This window comes from Notothenia coriiceps, unplaced genomic scaffold, assembly GCF_000735185.1.
Source record: "Notothenia coriiceps isolate Sejong01 unplaced genomic scaffold, NC01 NC01_scaffold00036395, whole genome shotgun sequence".
NCBI classification, from domain to species: Eukaryota; Metazoa; Chordata; class Actinopteri; order Perciformes; family Nototheniidae; genus Notothenia; species Notothenia coriiceps.
The window spans coordinates 697,344-717,076 of NW_011369096.1; the positions used below are offsets into that span (position 1 = coordinate 697,344).

The 19,733-nt window shown below is 40.2% G+C and overlaps 1 protein-coding gene across 1 annotated transcript in view; it reads left to right on the forward strand.

The window, feature by feature from the left end:
* Nucleotides 1-19,733, forward strand: part of obsl1b (obscurin like cytoskeletal adaptor 1b) — a 120,574-nt gene that overhangs the window by 10,307 nt on the left and 90,534 nt on the right. Inside the window, exons 3-21 of the mRNA XM_010792236.1 lie at nucleotides 3,715-3,984; nucleotides 4,779-5,039; nucleotides 5,181-5,492; nucleotides 5,573-5,839; nucleotides 6,040-6,315; nucleotides 6,485-6,760; nucleotides 7,019-7,294; nucleotides 7,588-7,863; nucleotides 8,162-8,434; nucleotides 8,624-8,896; nucleotides 9,001-9,075; nucleotides 9,722-10,252; nucleotides 12,011-12,286; nucleotides 14,122-14,397; nucleotides 14,983-15,261; nucleotides 15,449-15,724; nucleotides 15,959-16,234; nucleotides 17,161-17,418; nucleotides 17,829-18,104. Of these exons, the coding sequence (XP_010790538.1) occupies nucleotides 3,715-3,984; nucleotides 4,779-5,039; nucleotides 5,181-5,492; nucleotides 5,573-5,839; nucleotides 6,040-6,315; nucleotides 6,485-6,760; nucleotides 7,019-7,294; nucleotides 7,588-7,863; nucleotides 8,162-8,434; nucleotides 8,624-8,896; nucleotides 9,001-9,075; nucleotides 9,722-10,252; nucleotides 12,011-12,286; nucleotides 14,122-14,397; nucleotides 14,983-15,261; nucleotides 15,449-15,724; nucleotides 15,959-16,234; nucleotides 17,161-17,418; nucleotides 17,829-18,104 (5,283 nt within the window). The remainder of the gene's footprint in view (nucleotides 1-3,714; nucleotides 3,985-4,778; nucleotides 5,040-5,180; nucleotides 5,493-5,572; nucleotides 5,840-6,039; nucleotides 6,316-6,484; nucleotides 6,761-7,018; nucleotides 7,295-7,587; nucleotides 7,864-8,161; nucleotides 8,435-8,623; nucleotides 8,897-9,000; nucleotides 9,076-9,721; nucleotides 10,253-12,010; nucleotides 12,287-14,121; nucleotides 14,398-14,982; nucleotides 15,262-15,448; nucleotides 15,725-15,958; nucleotides 16,235-17,160; nucleotides 17,419-17,828; nucleotides 18,105-19,733) is intronic.

Consider the following 19,733-nt stretch of genomic DNA (forward strand, 5'->3'; position numbering starts at 1 on the left):
AAAGACTTGACCGTTTACCTAGGCACCCAGATGGTGACTAGTTAAACCACCTCATACCGTCGGAGCATATTATCGCGACTGCAGTAGAGACAACCTCCTAGTGTTCTTAACCAAGTGTTAGACCATCAGTCAGCAGAGACTAGGCGAACCTCGGGGAACAAAAAATTACTCCTGAACGCATACCCTCCTTTTATCTCTCCCAACACAAAAAGACTGTATGCAACCACACAAGTGAGACTTATTGGCCTCATGATGAAACATCAAGGTACATATCTTATTCTTAGGCATGGTTTTCACGATAATAGTACGTGCGATCTCAGTGGAAAGTAAAACCGAACGTAGGGTGTGGTCATCGCATGTAACTCGTCTAATTGGAAGCGAGACGGTGGTAGTGGTCTTCGTTCCTGAAATTTGTACTAAGCAAGAGTATCCATAAGAGATCCGCTGTGACAACGATCAAGTTGTATCAGACCTATCTCCACATCCAGTGTCGAGGATCCGGGTCCCGTGCAGTCTTTCGATTTTACCTAATCAAGTTAGACCTGTAAAAGACAGATTGAAGTCGTAGAACAACACACGATTGTCCGAACCAGTTGTCCACACGACTCTTCCCCAAAATAATAGCTCTAGATACCGTTATCCAGTACAAACTACAACCGGTAATATGACTAGTGGACAGTTAACATCAGACGACATGTACGAGCTACTTGGTGTTTTCCTTCACCGCTTAAGAACACTGACAAATTATTCTGCGCATTACGTGCCCTGCTTGGTTCCTCTTGCCCTTCGCTAAGTAGAGATGTGGACATGTCGACAACTTAGCTAGTAGTTAACAACCACCTAAACCAAAAGACAACTACGTCTATTTGCGCAGAGGTAATACCCTCTGAACACACATTCTCTTTTTTCGTTCTAAAGGATAAAGTTCTCTCTTTGTACTCAGTAAACTTAACATTCTTTCTTGGCTTTGTGTTTTTATCTGTAGCTGGGTTTTACTATCTGTGCAGTACACAAACTATTGAGACGTGGGCAGTATGTATTACGAGCTGCATGTAGTTGTCGAAAACGGATAGACTATAACAACAGATAATGCGATCGCTTTCCTATAAACTAGAAATTCAGAAGTAGAATTTAGACTGAATAATTCTCTTTTGAGAAAATTCACGCTTATATTACCTATGTAAATACACAACCCGTGAGTTAAGTAAACGTTAGTTCTCATGATAACGACGGTAGTCTAGAATCTTTCTTTGCAACCGTCACTAGATCACCGGCATGGATTACTCACCAATTATCTGAGATTCCTCCGTCGCGAAGTCAGGGTCACTCCGTGCGATACGTTGTATACGGAGTGATTAGTTAGACAATGCCCCCCACACTGATCTGTTTTACCTTTGCGCCTTATACACTTCCGGTTTCGTCGTCCAGAAAGGTTATTACATTGAGTCTATATACACTACTAGTTTATTATCCGTCACATAATCACAAGGGAATGTACCGCTTTAAATCATACCCTCAGGTCGCGAAAAGCGATAACCTTTGGAAAAGTAATTAATGATTTAAAAAACAGCGTAGTCATACCGAAAGATTTACCTTGAAACCAGAAAGTCTGAATTACAGACCAAAACTTACAACCGAACCATACCGTCAGATACCACATACCATGTTAACGACTAGTAACCTCCACTAATGGCACCACAGTAACAGCACTGTATCTCCTCCTGAAGGCTTCTGGGGCCGCAAGTGTATAGACATGTCAAGGTGTCGTGGTACGCGTCATCGGATTACAACGTCTGAGAGACAACTTTTGGAAACACTTTAGGGAGTGTCACCATGAAATTAGTTTGTAGTTAGTAGCTGTTAGTCTATAGTTTAAAAATCAGCCTACGGTTAAATGAAATGAATGAACAACCTAAAGATTGACAGGTTGGAGATATGTTAGTACTAAGAGACGTAATAGATCGGTATGAAGGTTTAGCGTCACAGAGATCGCGCGGCGTCGACCACACTTATAAATGTATGTATATTTATCGGTTGACTACCGACTATGGGTTTTTGGATCTAATCACCGCAAACTATACTTCAATACCTTACGGTTTGGAGTGGTAATCGTTAGCCTCTGAAATGTAGCTATCTCGTTAGAACGTCAGAAAAATATTTCGATGGCTAAGTTCGATAAATTCCCGTAGGTGAACCAAATATATGCACTCATGTCGGTCTCACAAAAAGGAAGTACACAACTGTCTAGGTGGGAGCAGAGAATACACCAGACGCTGTAGTACATATGCCAGGCCTGTAGATGGTGCTGTTCTCACAGAATCAGCCCATGAAAAGACAGTGTTAAATTGAGCGAAATGAGGAATGGCTAAAATGCATGATCTGTTTGGTATTTTGAAAAATAAAAAGTATAAATATGCCTTATATAGGTATGGTCCTGCACTATATTATTCAAATATAGCATGATAGGTCCACTTTTTAAATGTAGGCACACTTAAAAGCTGCATGAGTAAAGGAGTGAGGGAGGGTGTGGTGTGTTCTTGGATCAGATTTCTATCCATGTGATGCTAGAATGAAGTCAGTGAGATATCTCCAAAGATGTACTCTGAGATCATGTATTGGGGTAGGGCCAGACAGAGAAGGCAAAATGAAACGCTGAAAACGTTTTTTGGTGGTAATATGATGCTTTAAAAAACTGCAATTTTTTTCTACTGATATTGATAAGAGAAATGTCAAGTATATGGCTGGTATTTCTTTTCTTTTCACTATATCTGAAAAGCATCTTTGAGCACCTGTAAAAGCCCTAACAAAATAAATCTATTATTATTATTATTATTATTATTGTCATCCAGTTGAGCCACACACAAAAAAAAAAAATGCAGATCCGCAGGCCAGTGAGCTTCACATAATCAGTGGTAAAATCGTATCCAACTGCGTAAATGTAATTCAATCCTGGTTCAGTGGAGTAATAATAATATGAAATTCAACCTGGGAAATATCTAAACAGGCACAGTTCATCAGCTTGAGGTGGATTCCAAAGGCAGTCTGATGTCTGCAATGCCACTTAGCTTTTGAAAGGGGTGTGTCCATGTGATCGAAGTCTTTGGGAAGGGGATCATGTTTCTCACATGGCCAGAGAAGTCCAAACTCATGGCACCAACAGAGAGTATTGTACTGTGTCAGTCAGACATACACTTTAACATTGGGAAAGGATATCAGTGGTGGTTAGTGAGTAGATTTGAAGGCAATGTATTTATTGTCTATGTATTTGATTGGACTAAATCATTGGGGAAATGTAGCGCTTTCCACACAGACTACTAAATACAGTCCACATTCTGTTGTTTACAACTGTCTGGTACCGTCTGGTGGTGTCGGTGACAAACACTTTATTTCCTATCTAACACCCTATGTTAATGACCTTCCTCAACTAAATTAGCCACTTGTCACATGATTTTGCCAATTGTGTTTGCTTCATTGGAATTTACTGCCAAATATATTTCAATTTACACTGTGAACTAAAAGCGCATAGATGATGTGCTGTGTTTTTGGAGGGTCGTCTTACCTGAGGAATTGATAAAGATCAAGTAACACTAATATGTCTTTATGATTAGAAGTAAATAGGAACATCTTAAACTAGATTTCCTTTTTTTCACATTTTTAATTAGGAGATGTGATATAAGCCTATTAAAACGTTTGTTTCCTCCTTTTTGTTGACAGAGCCGCCTGTGAGGTTTAAGCAGCCTCTCATTGATCTAGAAGTATGGGAACGAGATTTGGCTGTTCTCGAGTGTGAAGTTCCAGAGGACTCTGTTTCCATCACATGGTATCTGGAGGATAGACGACTGCAGCCAGGGGCCAAATATGGAATGGAGGAGTGGGGTACAAAACGGCGACTAACTATCCGTGACATTGATGTTGACGATGATGGGATCTACCTCTGTGAGATGCCAGATGGGGGCAGAAGCATTGCAGAGGTAGCAGTAAAAGGTAAATCAGGTTGATAAAATCAAATAACTGTGGAACTTTACGATATTGTTTGTCGGAGACAGTTACATGTATTCTTAGGATGATCAGAAACAAAGTTTATCAGTTCTGGGACAAAAAAACTGCACTACCCTCCGGTTATCCAGTTTCATTCCTTTTATCTCCCACCTCCTAGCTGGTCTTGCACCTAAGAGACAAAGTACATATTTTAAGAGGAAAATTGTATTGGCAGTGAACATAAAGTCTGTGTCTTAATTTTTGTCAGGTAACTTGGGGAACCACTCATTGTGTGTTTGGCTTTATATTTAATGGTTGTTTTAAACAGTGCCATTTAGCAAACACTATATTAAAAAGGTCCAAGTCAATGACTCTTCTTTCAAGAAAAATTACGCATCAGTTGTTTAGGACACAACAAATGTGCATGTTCGAGTGAGAAACTGTGCAGCGAAGTAGAGGAGATGAAAGTTGTTAGACATGTCAAAAGACATGTCAACAGTGTTTCTTTTAACTATGACCAAAATCATTCCTGAACCCTAACACAGTAGTTTCATATTTAACCATGATAATGAAGGTCATTTTATATTAACTATTTAAAGTTGTTTTTAACAATGCCGATTCAAGATGATTTTGGGAATCACTTAAAAATGATGTCCCGACGATGTGTTTTTCTGACGGTCAAATGACATACAGTATATTGCTGTTTAGTTTGTAGTGTCTTTGTCTTACATTAGATAACCAATATCCTATATATGTTAATGTGCTAAGAAGTCACTCACTTTCTACGTGTTTTCTTGCAGGGACAATTTTGCGGAAGCTTCCAAGAAAAGTGGATGTATTGGAAGGCGAAAATGCTGCCTTTTGTGTTGAAGTGGAGAATGAAGAAATGGACATACATTGGTACAAAGATGCCCTAGAGCTGCGTGAGACACATCAGACCATCCTTAAGTCCTTTGGTCGAACTCACATCCTGGTTTTTGTCAATACAATGCCCCAAGACTCTGGCCTTGTGACTTTCCTTGTAGGCAGATCCAAGACATCCTCTCAGCTAAGAGTGAAAGGTAGGGTAATACAAAATTCCAAATACAGTATTTGCAAAATAAATATTTAGATTGATTAATTCGTTTTGGTATTAATCAACATTCATCAGTTATTTCAGTCCAAAGAGACATTGATGTAGCATGGGTTTTCTTCTTTTTCAGAGGCAAGACATTGCCCACCCAGTTGTCCAGTGAGTGTGCAGATCAACACAGAGCGTGCCAATGCAGCTCTTCTCTCATGGGTTCCTGCTCAAGACTCCCGAAAGAACCCTCCATCTGGATATGTACTTGATCGACAGGAAGTGGGCACTGGTTCACAGGAGTGGTTACAGTGCCTGACCACTGACTCCGCAACCTCTGTGGAGATCCTTGGTGACAGTGTACCATGTGAAGCCGATTATCGATTTCGCATCTGCAGTGTAAACAAATATGGGAAGAGTAACACTGTGGAATTCCCTAGAGCTGTTCATTTGGGTAATTGCTTAAGTGAATTAATCACATTGTTTATTGATATTGCTTGCTAAAATCATGTATAAACATGATTCTCTTTCCAGTTCCAGTTGCCAGAATCCAAGCTCCCTTACAGGATGCCTTGGTGCCCGAGGGACAAGATGCCCTCTTCTCTATTGAGCTCTCTGCTTCAGTAATCGGGACATGGTTCTTAAATGGCTCTCAGCTTCCGGAAGATGAACGATATTCCATGCGTCGTTCACGAACACACCAATCTCTTCGCATTCGAGGAGTACGTGATACAGACAATGGAGCTGAGATCACATTTATTGCCTATAGCATTCGGGATTCTGCTGCATTGTACATTCAAGGTATGTATGGGTCACTGCCATAATTTGTTCATAAGTATGTATTATGCAACACCTCAGATGTATTCTGTTTTTTCTTTTGAAAAATGTGAAAAAAAATGTTGGCATCAACTATGTGAAACAAAACTAAAGTACTGTATCACTCTGTTAATTGTCCTAAATAACAAGACTCAAAACGTCATTGTTTTTTTAAACATTTGCAGCTCCACTTGTCAAGTTTTCACCAATGTCAGAAATGGATCGAAACAAATTTGTAGAAATTGGAAACCCCATTGTGCTCTACTGTGAGCTGTCAGACCCTGCAGTTCCAGTCCACTGGTACAAGAATGGGGTGGAATTACAAACAATGGAGGGTCTGCATATCCAATCCGAGGGTACCATGAGAAGAATTGTCATCCAATCAGCAGAATTCTCACATTCGGGAGTGTATTGCTGTGATGCCATTGATGACGTCATCAGATTCAATGTGGAAGTAGAGGGTGAGTGGAATGAGTTTTTTTACGATGCTGGTGTCTTTCACTTACCATCTTTATTTGTATGCCCATTTTCGTTTCTTATTGGAAAAAAAAGTCTTCTTTTAAGTCAGATTTATCAAATGGTATGGCATTTACAACGGAATGAACCATTGAAATATGTAAATATCCATAGCCCCACCTGTGAGGTTTTCAGCCGTTCCAGATGGTGAGAAGAACAAAACCATTGAAATCGGCCACCCTATTGTTTTAAGCTGTGAGCTCTCAGATCCTTCTGCCCAGGTGCACTGGTACAAAGATGGGTCAAAGCTCCATCCTCAAACTGGAGTAGATATTCTAACTGAAGGCTTGGCAAGAAAACTGATTGTCCATTCAGCAGAATTGTTCCATTCTGGATTATACTGCTGCAAAACGAAGGGTGAAACCATCTCGTTCAGTGTGGACATCAAAGGTGATTTGTTGTACCTTAAGCAATGTAAAACAGTAACAGGCTCATCCTTAGCAAAAGCAACTAACTCCGATGCCCTTTTGTATGTTGTCTATTGTCTTCATAACACTCATTAGAAGTGCAGCTAAGCTGTCGCCTTTTCTTTGACTGCATTACAGCATGTTAGCAATTTAGTTATCATCTAATAGATTAGTATGAATAGTCTAAAATGCTGTCATGAGGTTGATATAAGGTTGACTTAAGATCTAAACATATCTATAGCTCCACCTGTGAAGTTCTCAGCAATTCCCGAAGAAATGAGGACGAGGTCGATCGAAGCAGGCTGCCCTATTGTACTCCAGTGTGTGGTGTCGGATCCTGAGGCCCATGTTTGCTGGTACAAGGATGAAACTCAGCTCATTTCAAACTCTGGATTAGAAATCCAGTCAGAGGGCAACACAAGAACATTAGTTGTTCAGTCTGCAGAGCTGAGCAACTCTGGTGTGTACAGATGCACCACAAAGGATGATACCATGGAGTTTCAAGTGGAGATCAAAGGTGACTTTACACTTTTTATCTTGTGCGTTAATATTATAACCCAACATCCTTTTTTCTAGATGCAACTAATTATCCCGCTTGTACTGTATGTGGTTTGAAATACTGTTTTGTGCACATAACCTTTAAGAACTTTTAATGGACTAGGTCATTTTTAGTTTTAATCATTTGTTTTGCGACTGCTATACTCTGAATTAAGTCTCCAAATCCCCTTTTGTTCTGCTCAGCAGTCACATTTTTGCAAGGTATTTCCCCAGTCTTGGTTTTATTTAGCTGTCCTGAATTCCCAATGCTAGCTATACCAGTGACGTACTCTACTATCTTTGACGTTGAGAGAACCAAGTCACTTGAAGCGGGCAAACATTTGGAGCTGGAATGTGAGGTTGCAGACTCTACTGTGCCCGTCTGCTGGTATAAAGATGGTGTAAAACTCTCCCTGCAAAATGATTGGGACATACAGAGTAAAGGCACATTGAGGAAACTCATTATCCCATCTGCTGAGTTCTTGCACTCAGGGCTATACAGCTGTGAAACCTGTGATGACACTTTTCACTTCACTGTGGATATCAAAGGTGATTTTAATTTAAATTGATTCAATCTTAATGCAAATCATAGAGCGTTTTGATGACTAGATGCACCTGACACTTACAAAATGCATATCTGTCAGTCTGTCTGTGTTTTGTAGTGTTTTGTGTGAAGTTGTAACAGTTTCTTAACACAAGGTTAAATTAACTGCTACTGACAAAATGAACATATCTCTGTATTCCTTGAAATGTTGGTTCCCTGTTTGAGAAAGCTGAACCCGTAACCCCTTTCTTTATCAGAGTGTTAATATGCACTGTCAATTATAATATTAATCATCATCTTCAGCTCCAACGTTGCGGTTGGCGCCCTCACCAGATGTTGTGGAGACACAGTCACTTGAAGCAACCAGCCCATCTGAACCAACATGTGAAACCTCAGAAACTGCTTTACTGGCGTCTTGGCAGAGGGACAAAGAACATGATTCTAAAAATGAGCCTGATTTAGAAATGGGAGGCATCAAGAAGACCCTTGTTATTGAACCAACTCATCCTTCAAACTCTGGAACATACTATTGTGCAACAGCAGATGATGTTGCCCAATTAATAGTAAACAATCAAGGTGATTTTGCAAATGTGTTTTCAATTTTAGTTATGACTAACTCTTTGTGTAGCTTTTTGTTTGTCCTATGTTTGATGTTATAATGCAGTGCTAATATCTGGGAAAGATTTGACAATATCACTTTGAAGTCACGTTTTTAACATCTAGAATGATGTACACTGAAATTATCCCTCAAATGATTGTCTGTAGTGTCACCTCCGACATATCTGCTTGCTGCAGATGTTGAGAAGACTGAGTCTGCTGAAGTGGACGGCCAAATTGTTCAACAATTTGAGATTTCTGATCCCATTGCCAAAGCCTGTTGGTTCAAAGATGGAACCCAGATCTACCCAAAAAGTGATGCTGACTGTGAATCACAGAAAGACAGCCAAACAGTGCCCCTACAGTTACATGACTTGTCTGGTGGGGGGAGGTTTGGTTGTGAAATATCTGCTGATGCACAGTTCAATGTTCACATGAAAGGTGGTGTTCCACATGGTACCTGCACAATTCAGAATCAATTATTTGGTGACATACTTGAAGCTATCACCCAGCTCATTGTTTTCTTTTTGGCTTTGTCCAAACAGCAGAGCAGTGTCACTATGGTGACGAGATTGGTGAGATAGCTGATGCCTCTGCCCAATACACTGTGGATGTCAAAGGTGATTTGATATATTTCAACATCAGTCATCCATCTTAACCCAGTACATAAATACCACTAACAAAAGTGGTGTATTTTATTGTTCTATCATTTGAGGCATCTGCATCTTTTTTCCTTTAGAAAAGTGCTTTTTTCATATTGAATCCAGATCTCATGTCATTTCATGCAGTGATTGGCTGTTAATCAAACATGTGGGTGTTAAATAGCTGAGTAGCTGCTCTTCATACTAACATGTGTTTTGTTTGTCAATTAATTAGCCATCTTTGCTTGAACAAGCAGCTAACCTCTCTTAAGTTCATCTTTGTCTTATTCATCACCAGATCCTCTCATTCACATTGCTGCCCGAACATCTCACCGTTGCAATGACAACAAACTCTTATCTAAGACAAGAAAGTAAATTAACTGTTTAGGTTTTTAAGACCTTAGTAAACATACTGGTGGTATTCCAGTTTTAGGAGTTGGTTGAAAGGGGAAACATGGGAACTCAATCTCAGACCAAACCTGGTCGATCTTCTTGTTTGTCTTTGCAATGAATTATCCCATAACTCCATTCTAACCAACACTGATGTAAAATTCTGTTATGAGAAGAAGTATTGAGACCATCAACCAATGAAAACCTTTCTCTGTGTACATCACAATGCTTATAGCTACATCGCCAAGGCACTCTTCTGACCAAGAAAAGAAGTCCAATGAAGAGGCCTATCCTGTTGAAGTTGACTGCATGTCCTCAAAATGCAATTCTGGTAGCTGGGACGAGAGAGGAGATACACAGACAAATGAAGAACATTCCAGGCATATGCCAACTTCTCAGTCAAAACATGAATATGTGACTGACTGGAATACGACTAAACAGTCAAAGGAGCTCTACGGCAATCAACGAACATCTCCAGCTTTCTGTAACTCTGTAAAGCCACCAATAACACAATCTGACACACACCATCACACTAATAAGCCCACAGAATCACAAGGTGAGGATTTCATTTACTATCTTCAGCATGCAAAAGCCCCATCGGAAGAGTTTGATCATTCCAAGCCAACAGCTGTCCGAACAGATGAGTTATGTACTTTTCTACAAACTGCAGCTGTTGGATCAGAGGAATGCCCAGTCAAGACTCTATCCGTCCAGTCAAAAGGGCTACATAGCCCAATACAGATGCCAATTTCCCAGTCAGAACTAGGTAATCCCCAACAAGCTTCAACTGCCCAGACAGAACACATTACTAACCACCAACATATTTCAACAGTCAAATCGGAAAAGTTGTGCAACTCCTTAACAACTGCTATTCTGCAGTCAGAGGAGCTCTTTGAATGCTCACACAATGCAACTGTCCAACCAGAGAAGCTATATAAACATTCACACACTAAAGTTTTGCAACCAGAGGATTCATTTCAATGTTCACACACTAAAGTTTTGCAACCAGAGGAGTCATTTCAATGTTCACACACTAAAGTTTTGCAACCAGAGGAGTCATTTCAATGCTCACACACTGCAATTGTCGAACCAGAGGAGTCTTTTAAATTATTACACACCGCAACTGTCCAACCAGGTGAACCCTCTAAATCTTTTCATACTAGAACTGTCAAATTAACGGAATCCTTACAGTCCTTACATAGTGCGATCGTCCAATCAGAGGAGCCCTATGCATCTTCACATATTGCAACTGTCGAACCAGAAGAGTCCTTTGAATCCTCAAATACTACAACAGTCCAACCAGAGGGGCATTCTGAATCCTCCTATATTGCAACTGTCAAACAAAAGGAGTCATTTAAATCCTCAAATGCTGCAAATGTCCAATCAGAGGAGCCCTCTAAATCCTCCTCACACAATGCAACTGTCCAATCTAATGAGCCCTCTAAATCTTCACTTACTGCAACTGACCAAACAGAGAAGCCTTTTAAATCCTCACAAACTGCAACTGTCCAATCGGAGGATCTTTGTAGATCCATACAGATGCAAGTCCTGTCAGAGAAGCTTCTGCAATGCTTACAAACTGAACTTGTCCATTTAGAGGAGCCCTGTTACTCCTTAGGGACTGCAACTGACCAATCAGAGGAGTTGAACAGACCCTTACAGACATCAACTGTCAAGTCAAAGAAGCTCAGTGGCCTTCCAGACACTGTATCCCCTCAATCACTGGATTTGTATAACTATAATGAGGCAGAAACAGCACAAACCAAAAAAGGATACAACTTGCAACAATCTGCCCATGACGGATTGGATGACCTCACTCAAAAGGAACAATCAATACCGAACCATTCAGAGGTTTTGTCTCATTCCATGCAAGCAATAACAGTACAAGCAAAGTGTCATCTCAACATGAAGGCATCAGAAGACGAAGTAGACATCAGAAGTTACTCTGGGCAAAGATCACCTCTTCAGTTTGCAGAGCCTCAATATATCAAGCAGGCATCTACTTTCCAATCGGAAGAGATCTATCTATCAAGGACATGTGACAGTCAAAGGAGTGACAGTGTCAGAGCAAATAAGGTGGCTGTTGAAGGTGATTTAAATGGTTAGCATTATCAAACCAAAAATGGACGGGCACAATGTTGACGTTGTGTAAAATTAAGAGATTGCTTTTGCAATCCTTGACATTTTGACAATTTCTACATTAACTTACTTTAGTTTGTTCATACTAAAACTACTTAAGTAGTCAGTGTAAAACTTTGAGCTTGAGTGGTCTGTGAGGAATATTAAAGAAAAGTACTTGTTTCAAATCCTAACTTGAATGCCTAGTTATCTCAAGTCTAACCAAAGATACCTCTAGTTAGATTACTAATAATGAAAAATACATATATTTTATTATTACTTATTTAACTGTTAAGATTTATTGGCATGACTAATCTTGATTTGAGACTTTGCTTTGTTATTTTCGCTGTAGTCCGTATTAGTGATGCAATTTCTTTTCTCTTGATGTTACCTCAAACATCCCCAGCTCCACCCGTGAGAATTACAACACTTTGTGAGGCTGAAAGGAACAAGTCTGTTGAAGTCGATGAACCCATAGTGCTGCAATGTAAGATATCAGATCCTAACGCTCAAGTTAATTGGTACAAGGATGGAATAAAACTTCTTGAAGCATCTGGGCAAGACATGCTGGCGGAGGGTTCCATAAGAACGCTGGTCTTCCAGTCAGCGATGCCGTCTCATGCAGGGATTTACAGCTGCACAACAACAGACGATGCAGTGCAGTTTCATGTGGATGTTAAAGGTGACAAAAGTTGTTTTCATCTGTTCTGAAAATAGATTTTTGTCAGGTTCTGTGTAATTCAAATGCATATACATTGCTTACAGAAAGTAAGTCCTCATTATTTGACTTGGATGAAGAATAATCTACCTCTATCAATAAACAGAAAACCAGCATTAATTAAAACACTGCCATAGCGTTTAAAACATAACATTTTCATTTTGTGTTTAGATGACGTCAGTTTAACGTTGAAGTTATTACATGACATCTGTACAGACTTAGAGATCTTAGGTTCATGCTGCTATTTGTGCGGTTTGCACACCAAACTTAAAGTGTTTGAGTATTATAACAACTTATAAACAATGACAAAGAGCTATAAGTGACCACTTGTGAAAGTGTGTAAAAGACTGCAGAATCTTTGCTTGCTAGCTCAAATATCTAAATCAATATAGCCTTCCTGACCGCAGGTCCCTAGCTAAAATCTACCTACATACTAAAGTAAATACATTATAAATCAAGCTGATCACCCTAGCTGTGGTAAAACATTACACGAGACTGCATTGCTCCCCGTATTTTCCCATTTTCGTGTCTAAAAGGTAGCTATTTAGGAAGCTTGCAATGATTCTCACTTGGCAAGATAATTATTATGAGGGAAAAACTCTGGTTTCTGTTGTTAAAGTGGTCATTTTCTGAGAAAAAATCATGAATTTGATCTGATATTGAAGTGGTTAGTTCACAAGAAAGAAAACAAATGCACGATAAAGAAAAGTTGAATATTCCCAAGTCTATTGTCTATATTATTATTCTTTAGACTATACAATTATAATTTTTTTGTAAAATCAGACATTCTCTGAAATTGAAGTCACAGATTTACGAGAAAAAGTACCTTTACCTACCTTACCAAATAGGCAACTTGGTTGAAGTTATGACTTGCAATATGCTGCTCCTTTTGACTCCTACTTTCGTTAGTTGGATTTTTCGGTTAAGGTTAGACATGCCGGATGGGATTGGTAGGGAGAAAGTCAATCAGAAAAACTGCAGATTGATTCATGCCCTCTCCAAAGTATAACAAATAAGTTGTCAGAAAAGTTACATTTTTTAGTCCTAATGTGCTTCTGTTTGCGTTGGAATGACATGCTGTTGGACAAATGGGCTTTTGGTCCAATGGGACTTATTTCTGACAATTTGGGTTTTGGAATAATAGGCTGTCGACAAAATTGCATGGAACTGAATTTTCTTCTTGCGAAATCCGATTGCGAAATATACTTTGACTGTGTGTACTTTGACCAGGTAGTGGTGTCTTCCATAGCGTTCACTGGTCCAACTGTTGCGTGGCAAAGATGCTGATCATTATATGCAAAAAGTTTACAGTGTATCACACTCATTGTGCACTGCATTTGTCCGTACTGTACTTCGTATTTGGACGACTTGTGCACTCAAATTAGCAAATGTGAGTTCAGACGTGAATTGAGACGCAGCAAAAAAAGAATTCTCAGAATATTACCCACTTCCCGGTTTTAAAAATGTATATGTATATATATTTTTTTTTTTCGCCTTAGATAAGAAATCTAGGAAGAGATTTTTTATTTTTTCATTACGAAATATGTGCTGAATCATCCTACAAGCAAATAACCAACATTCTGTATCTTTTACTTTGGGTCTACCAGGAATTCAATGTTTGATAACTGAAGAAAATATCATTTAAAAGCTAATAAGGTATACACAAAAGATTTGTACAATATTTGCAATGGTTGAACATGCTGCTTAAGCATTTAGCTTCAGGATTGTGCTTTGCTTCCTTTCGCTGATACCAGTGTCTGTTTTATTGACCAATTCTATTTTTACATTCAATCCTGTAGCTCCACTTCTGAAGTTCTCAGCTTTATCTGAGGGTGACCAGAAAAAGACGGTCATGACGGGCTCTCCCATTGCACTACAATGTGAGCTGTCAGACCCCACTGGACAAGTCAGTTGGTTCAAGGATGGAACAAAGCTCCTACCTCAAAATGGAGTAGACATCCAGTCAGAGGGAAATGTCAGGGGTCTAGTTGTCCCATCAGCAGAGCGGGCTCACACTGGCATATACCGCTGCGAGTCAAAGGATGATGACATCCAGTTTGCTGTGGAAGTAAAAGGTGATGCTCAGAAACTCTGTAGCACTTTCACTGTCTTGCACGGCCAACTTACTGTAACAGCAGGTGATTAAGTCACAATTGTTTAATCATCTAATAGAAAATGGTTATTTAATTTGGTCAACTAATTCCTAAAACCTATTGCCCCTAATCAATGTTTTAACAGAGTGACATTAGATAATATAGGACTCCACTCCAAAATCTTTTGAAGATGAGCAGCTTCACAATGCCGCTTCCTAATATGCATGTCCAATATCTGGTGACAAGCTTTCGTCTTTTTTATTTAAGACACTAACGGAAAACTTTATCACAAACAATCCCATTTTTGTTCCTATATGTGCGGTTTATTCTGTCATGTTTATGTAAGTCTACAATTACTGGATATCTTGGACATTCAGATTCTTGCTCTTTAAGCACTATGAAATGTGTTTTACTCATTGTCCTCGTTTGTGTTTTTGTTGTATGTTGTGTAATTTTGTCATGAAACTCTTTGTAATTGAATACAGTAGGTTGGATATTTAATTATCTCAAATAATAACATTCATGCAGTTATTAAGACACTCTTTTTTCAATATTTGAAACCTATAGCACTAGCTTTGAAGTTCTCAGAGCTTCAAGAGACGGACAAGAGCAAGTACATCCAAGAAGGTTCTCCCATTGTCCTCAGCTGTGAACTCTCTCATGATGTTTCTGCCCATGTGGATTGGTACAAGGATGGAATGAAACTTCTACCACAAAACAATATGGAACTACAGTCAGATGGTCTAACAAGAACTCTACTCATCCACTCAGCTGAACATATACACTGTGGCACCTATGAGTGCTCAACTTCAGATGACACCATCACATTTAAAGTGGACGTAGAAGGTGATTTATTTCCTTCCTTTCTATCTTCTTATCATACATACCACATCAATCTTGTTCTATGGTGTGAGTGTTAAACAATTTGTAGAGTTTGTGTTGAATGTTCTGGAGAACATGGTATGACTGTGTGTTTTGTCCACTGTTTGAGTTCAACTCTTATTCAAAACCCCTTGTTATTCCTTTCTCTTAGGCCGATCGCCAAAGATCATGCCAATCCCCCTGTCAGAAAAATACAAGATGATTACAATGGGTGGTCAAATTGTCCTTCAGTGTGAGGTCTCAGACCCCGTCGCCCAGGTTTCCTGGTTTAAAGATGAGGTTGAGCTTTTTTGTAAAACTGGCCTTGATATGAAAAGAGATGGCAGTCAGAGAAAATTAATGATCCATTCTGCTAAGGTCTCTGACTCTGGTCTCTACGGCTGTAGCCTCGCTGATGATGTTGTGACATTCCAGGTGGACGTTGAAGGTGATTTTCTTAAATTGTGTTCAGTTTTAAGTAGAGCTTCCAGGTTTTTCTAATTTCCTTTAAATGTGCACTACTTACTTGCTCAATTACATCCAACTGTAACTGTCTTTAAACACAGAACTTTATAAATTATCTATACTGCGCTAAAATAACCTAAAAGTTTGATGAACAATACTTAAATGATGTTCTGACAGCATAACAATAGTGCTTTGCAAATCTTATTTTACCCTCCAGCCTCTCCTGTGAGGTTTTCAGCACTTCCAGATGTTGCAAGAAACACATTTGTTGAAGCAGGCTGCCCACTTAAGCTGCAGTGTGAAGTTTCAGAGCCAGCTGCGCAAGTCTATTGGCACAAGAATGGAAAACAGCTACCTCCTAAGAGTGACTGTGAAATCCAAACAAAAGAAAAACTCAGAGCGTTGGTCATTGCATCAGCAGAAGTCAGACACTCTGGGGTGTACAGCTGTGAGGCCGCAGATGACCATATAGAATTCAAGGTGGATGTTGCAGGTGATCCAACTATTTTGAGCTTTGTCAGAATCATTCAATTATTTTAGTGAATGCTTGCCTACTAGATCAACTTATTGAATTATAATGTTCTAAGATTGGGTATACTGATGCTTACATTTGTACTTCATATGATTTGGGGTTTTACAATCAGAAGCTGTATCGTTTGGCTGTCTCACTGCCCTCATCGACCCTGTTGTAAAATGCAGCATGCAACTATTTAAAGCCATCAATCTTTAATCAACGACTTAATGCTATTTGCCTGGCATGGGAGGCTAGCTTAATAGCCTGATATTGTAATCAGGAATTGGTGGAGACCAAAACAGAGCTAAAAGGACAACGGGCCAAAAACGCAACTCCTAATGAATAATACATTTGCTCTGTGTCTACTGCGTGTGTTAATATGTAGCTGTTTGCTAACATGTTTGCAACTTTATAAGATGATAATGTGAACTTAAAGAATGAATGCTGATTTAATAACTCAGTGAACGGGATCAGCAGTGGCTCCTAATTTTTGACCCTCGTCAAACTGTACCCCTTGTTGCAGGAATCAGAGCAGATTGTTGCGTTTTCCACTGTGTGACTATGGCAAGACTTGGATGAGTTGCATGCACTGCGGACCTCCTGGTCTGAAAGTGCATAAAGGCTGTGCAAGTTCTTTGTTAACAACTAAAGTTAAATTAACAAATAGACAAGTAGCAAAAAACTGTTACTTTCAGCTGACTCACTGTTTGCATGTGAGTCCATGACTCTATTACTGTTTAACATACCAAATAAAATGTCAGAACGTCTGTTCAACTTTGAGTAAAATGTTACATTTTACAGCCTTCAGCATGAAAATTCAAGTATTACATAGAATAGCAAATCTGATTACTATCTGGTTACTGTTCAATGAATTGGAATTCCTATAGCACCAGTTTGATTCTCAGCTGTTCCAGAGACTGAGAGGAGCAAATCTGTTGAAGCAGGCAGCCCGATCAATCTGCAGTGTGAGACCTCAGACCCCACAAGCCAGACCTGCTGGTGTGAGGATGGAATAAAACTCTCACGGAAATCGGGAATAAACATCGAATCAGAGGGCAATAACAGGACACTTATCAAGTCTGCATCTTCTTCATGCTCTGGAGGTTACAGTTATAAAACTGATGATGATTCAGATTTAAACGATTTCTATGAGGAGGTTAAAGGTGATATGCTTAGCTTTTCTTAGAAATATGTTGTCATTGCTGAGTCTACACCTTCATCACCTCTAATATCAAAAAAGGAAGCAAAACCTTATCATCGCCATCATCATAGTAGATTTGCGTGTCCCTAATTTTGCGTGTCCCTAATTTCATTCAACATTTAGTTGCTTTTCCTATGTGCTTCACATTTAATAGCATGTATTTTGATGAGTCTAATGGTTTGTTCAACACAACTATGGTAACAGCTTTTCATCAGTGCACTGCTTTAATCATTAATTTCACTTTGCTTCAAAAGTGGATTAACATCCACGTGTCTGGGCTGTGAAATCCGATGGACTACTAAATGCATGAGCATATAACAAATTCTACCTTCAAGCAATGACTTACTCCTTTTGTGTATTGGTTTTTTGCAGAGCCACCGCTAACGTTTGCTGAAATCCCAGAGGAGGACCTTTTCAAGAGTGTTGTGGAACAAGAACAGCTTGTTTTGTCATGTGAAGTATCAAGGGCTGGCGGTGTTGTCCAGTGGTACAAAGATGGCGCTCAAGTGCAACCATGCGACAATATCACAATGCAAGTAGAGGACACCAAAAGGAATCTGACAATACATGCAGCCCAACTGTCCGATACAGGCACATACACATGCCGTGCAGGAGACAACATTCTAATGTACAAGGTTAACATACGAGGTAATTGGTTAAAAATTGCTGAAGAAAACTTCATTCTCAAAATACATAATAATAATTATAATAATAATACATTTATTTTGGGGGGCGCCTTTCATAACACCCAAGGACACCTTACAGGGCATAGGGGCAATATAGGGAACAATTAAAACAGTGGATTTAGTGAAGTATCAGCCGGGGTAAGACAAGACAAACAACAGGAAATTGACTACAAAAGGACACAAAAGGACACAGGGTACAGATTATAAAGAAAATGCCAGTTTCAACAGGTGGGTTTTGAGTTGGGTTTTGAATGTTGTTATGGAATCAGAATGTCGGATGTGTAGTGGCAGGGAGTTCCAGAGTCTGGGAGCCGAGCAGCTGAAAGCTCGAGCACCCATGGTTTTGAGGCGATAGCTTGGGACGGTGAGAAGTCCTATGGACGAAGAGCGGAGGGTGCGGGAGGGGGTGTACTCCTGAAGGAGGTCGGTGATGTAGATGGGGGCAAGGTTATGGAGAGCTTTGTATATGAGTAGAATGTTTTTGTAGTCAATACGGTAGCGTACAGGAAGCCAGTGTAGCTGAGTGAGAATGGGGGAGATGTGGTCGGATGAGTTGGTGCGGGTGATGATCCGGGCAGCAGAGTTCTGGATTATTTGCAGTCTATTGAGGAGCTTGATGGGAAGGCCAGTCAGAAGTACATTGCAGTAATCAATCCGGGATGTGACGAATGAGTGGACCAGGATTTCAGTGCTGGGTTGGGACAGAGATGAGCGGAGTCTGGAGATGTTCCGAAGATGAAAGGCGGTGCGGGTGATGTTTTTTATGTGTGGTGCGAATGAGAGGGAGCCATCCAGAATGACACCGAGGCTTTTCACTTGGGCAGCGAATGGTATGGGGAAGCCGTCGATGATGATGTTTGGTGCTGGGGTGTTATGTCAATTGGTGAGGGTGGATTTGGAGCCGGTGAGCAGGGCCTCAGTTTTGCTACCGTTAAGCTTCAGGAGGTTCCTGCTCATCCAGCTCCTGATGTCCTCAAGGCAGGTGGTGAGGGAGGTTGGGGGCAGGGCAGTGGTGGGTTTGGAGGAAATGTAGGCCTGTGTGTCGTCGGCGTAGCACTGAAAATTAACCTCATGGTGACGGAGGATTTTGCCCAGGGGGAAGAGATATATGATGAATAGGAGTGGACCCAGTACTGACCCCTGGGGGACACCCAGTGAAATAGCACTTTCTTGCGACTTGTGATTACTGAGTTGTAAAAACTGTTGTCTGTCAGTGAGGTATGATGAGAACCAGGAGAGTGCAACATATTTTTGGGGGAGTTTTTGTGGGCCTATGATTTTCTGCGAGTCGGCCTAGATTGTGATGTGATGTTCCGGGTAGAGGGTTGGATGGGAAGTAAAGTTCTGGGACCACCAACGCCGGGTGTCGAAGTCAGTAGAACGTGTGTTTGTGTGAGTGAGGCACTATGGGGAAGTTAGACCGGAAAAACGGTGGCGGTTTTTATGGTGCATGACCTTTTCGGGACCAATTTAGTGGTAGCTTGTGAGGAGGTACGTCGACTGAGGCCTGAAGAGTGGTAGGAGTAGGGGAACTGGAGTCGCGACGTAAGCAATGTAGAGAGTGGGTGATGAGTTTGGACCGACCGTGGAC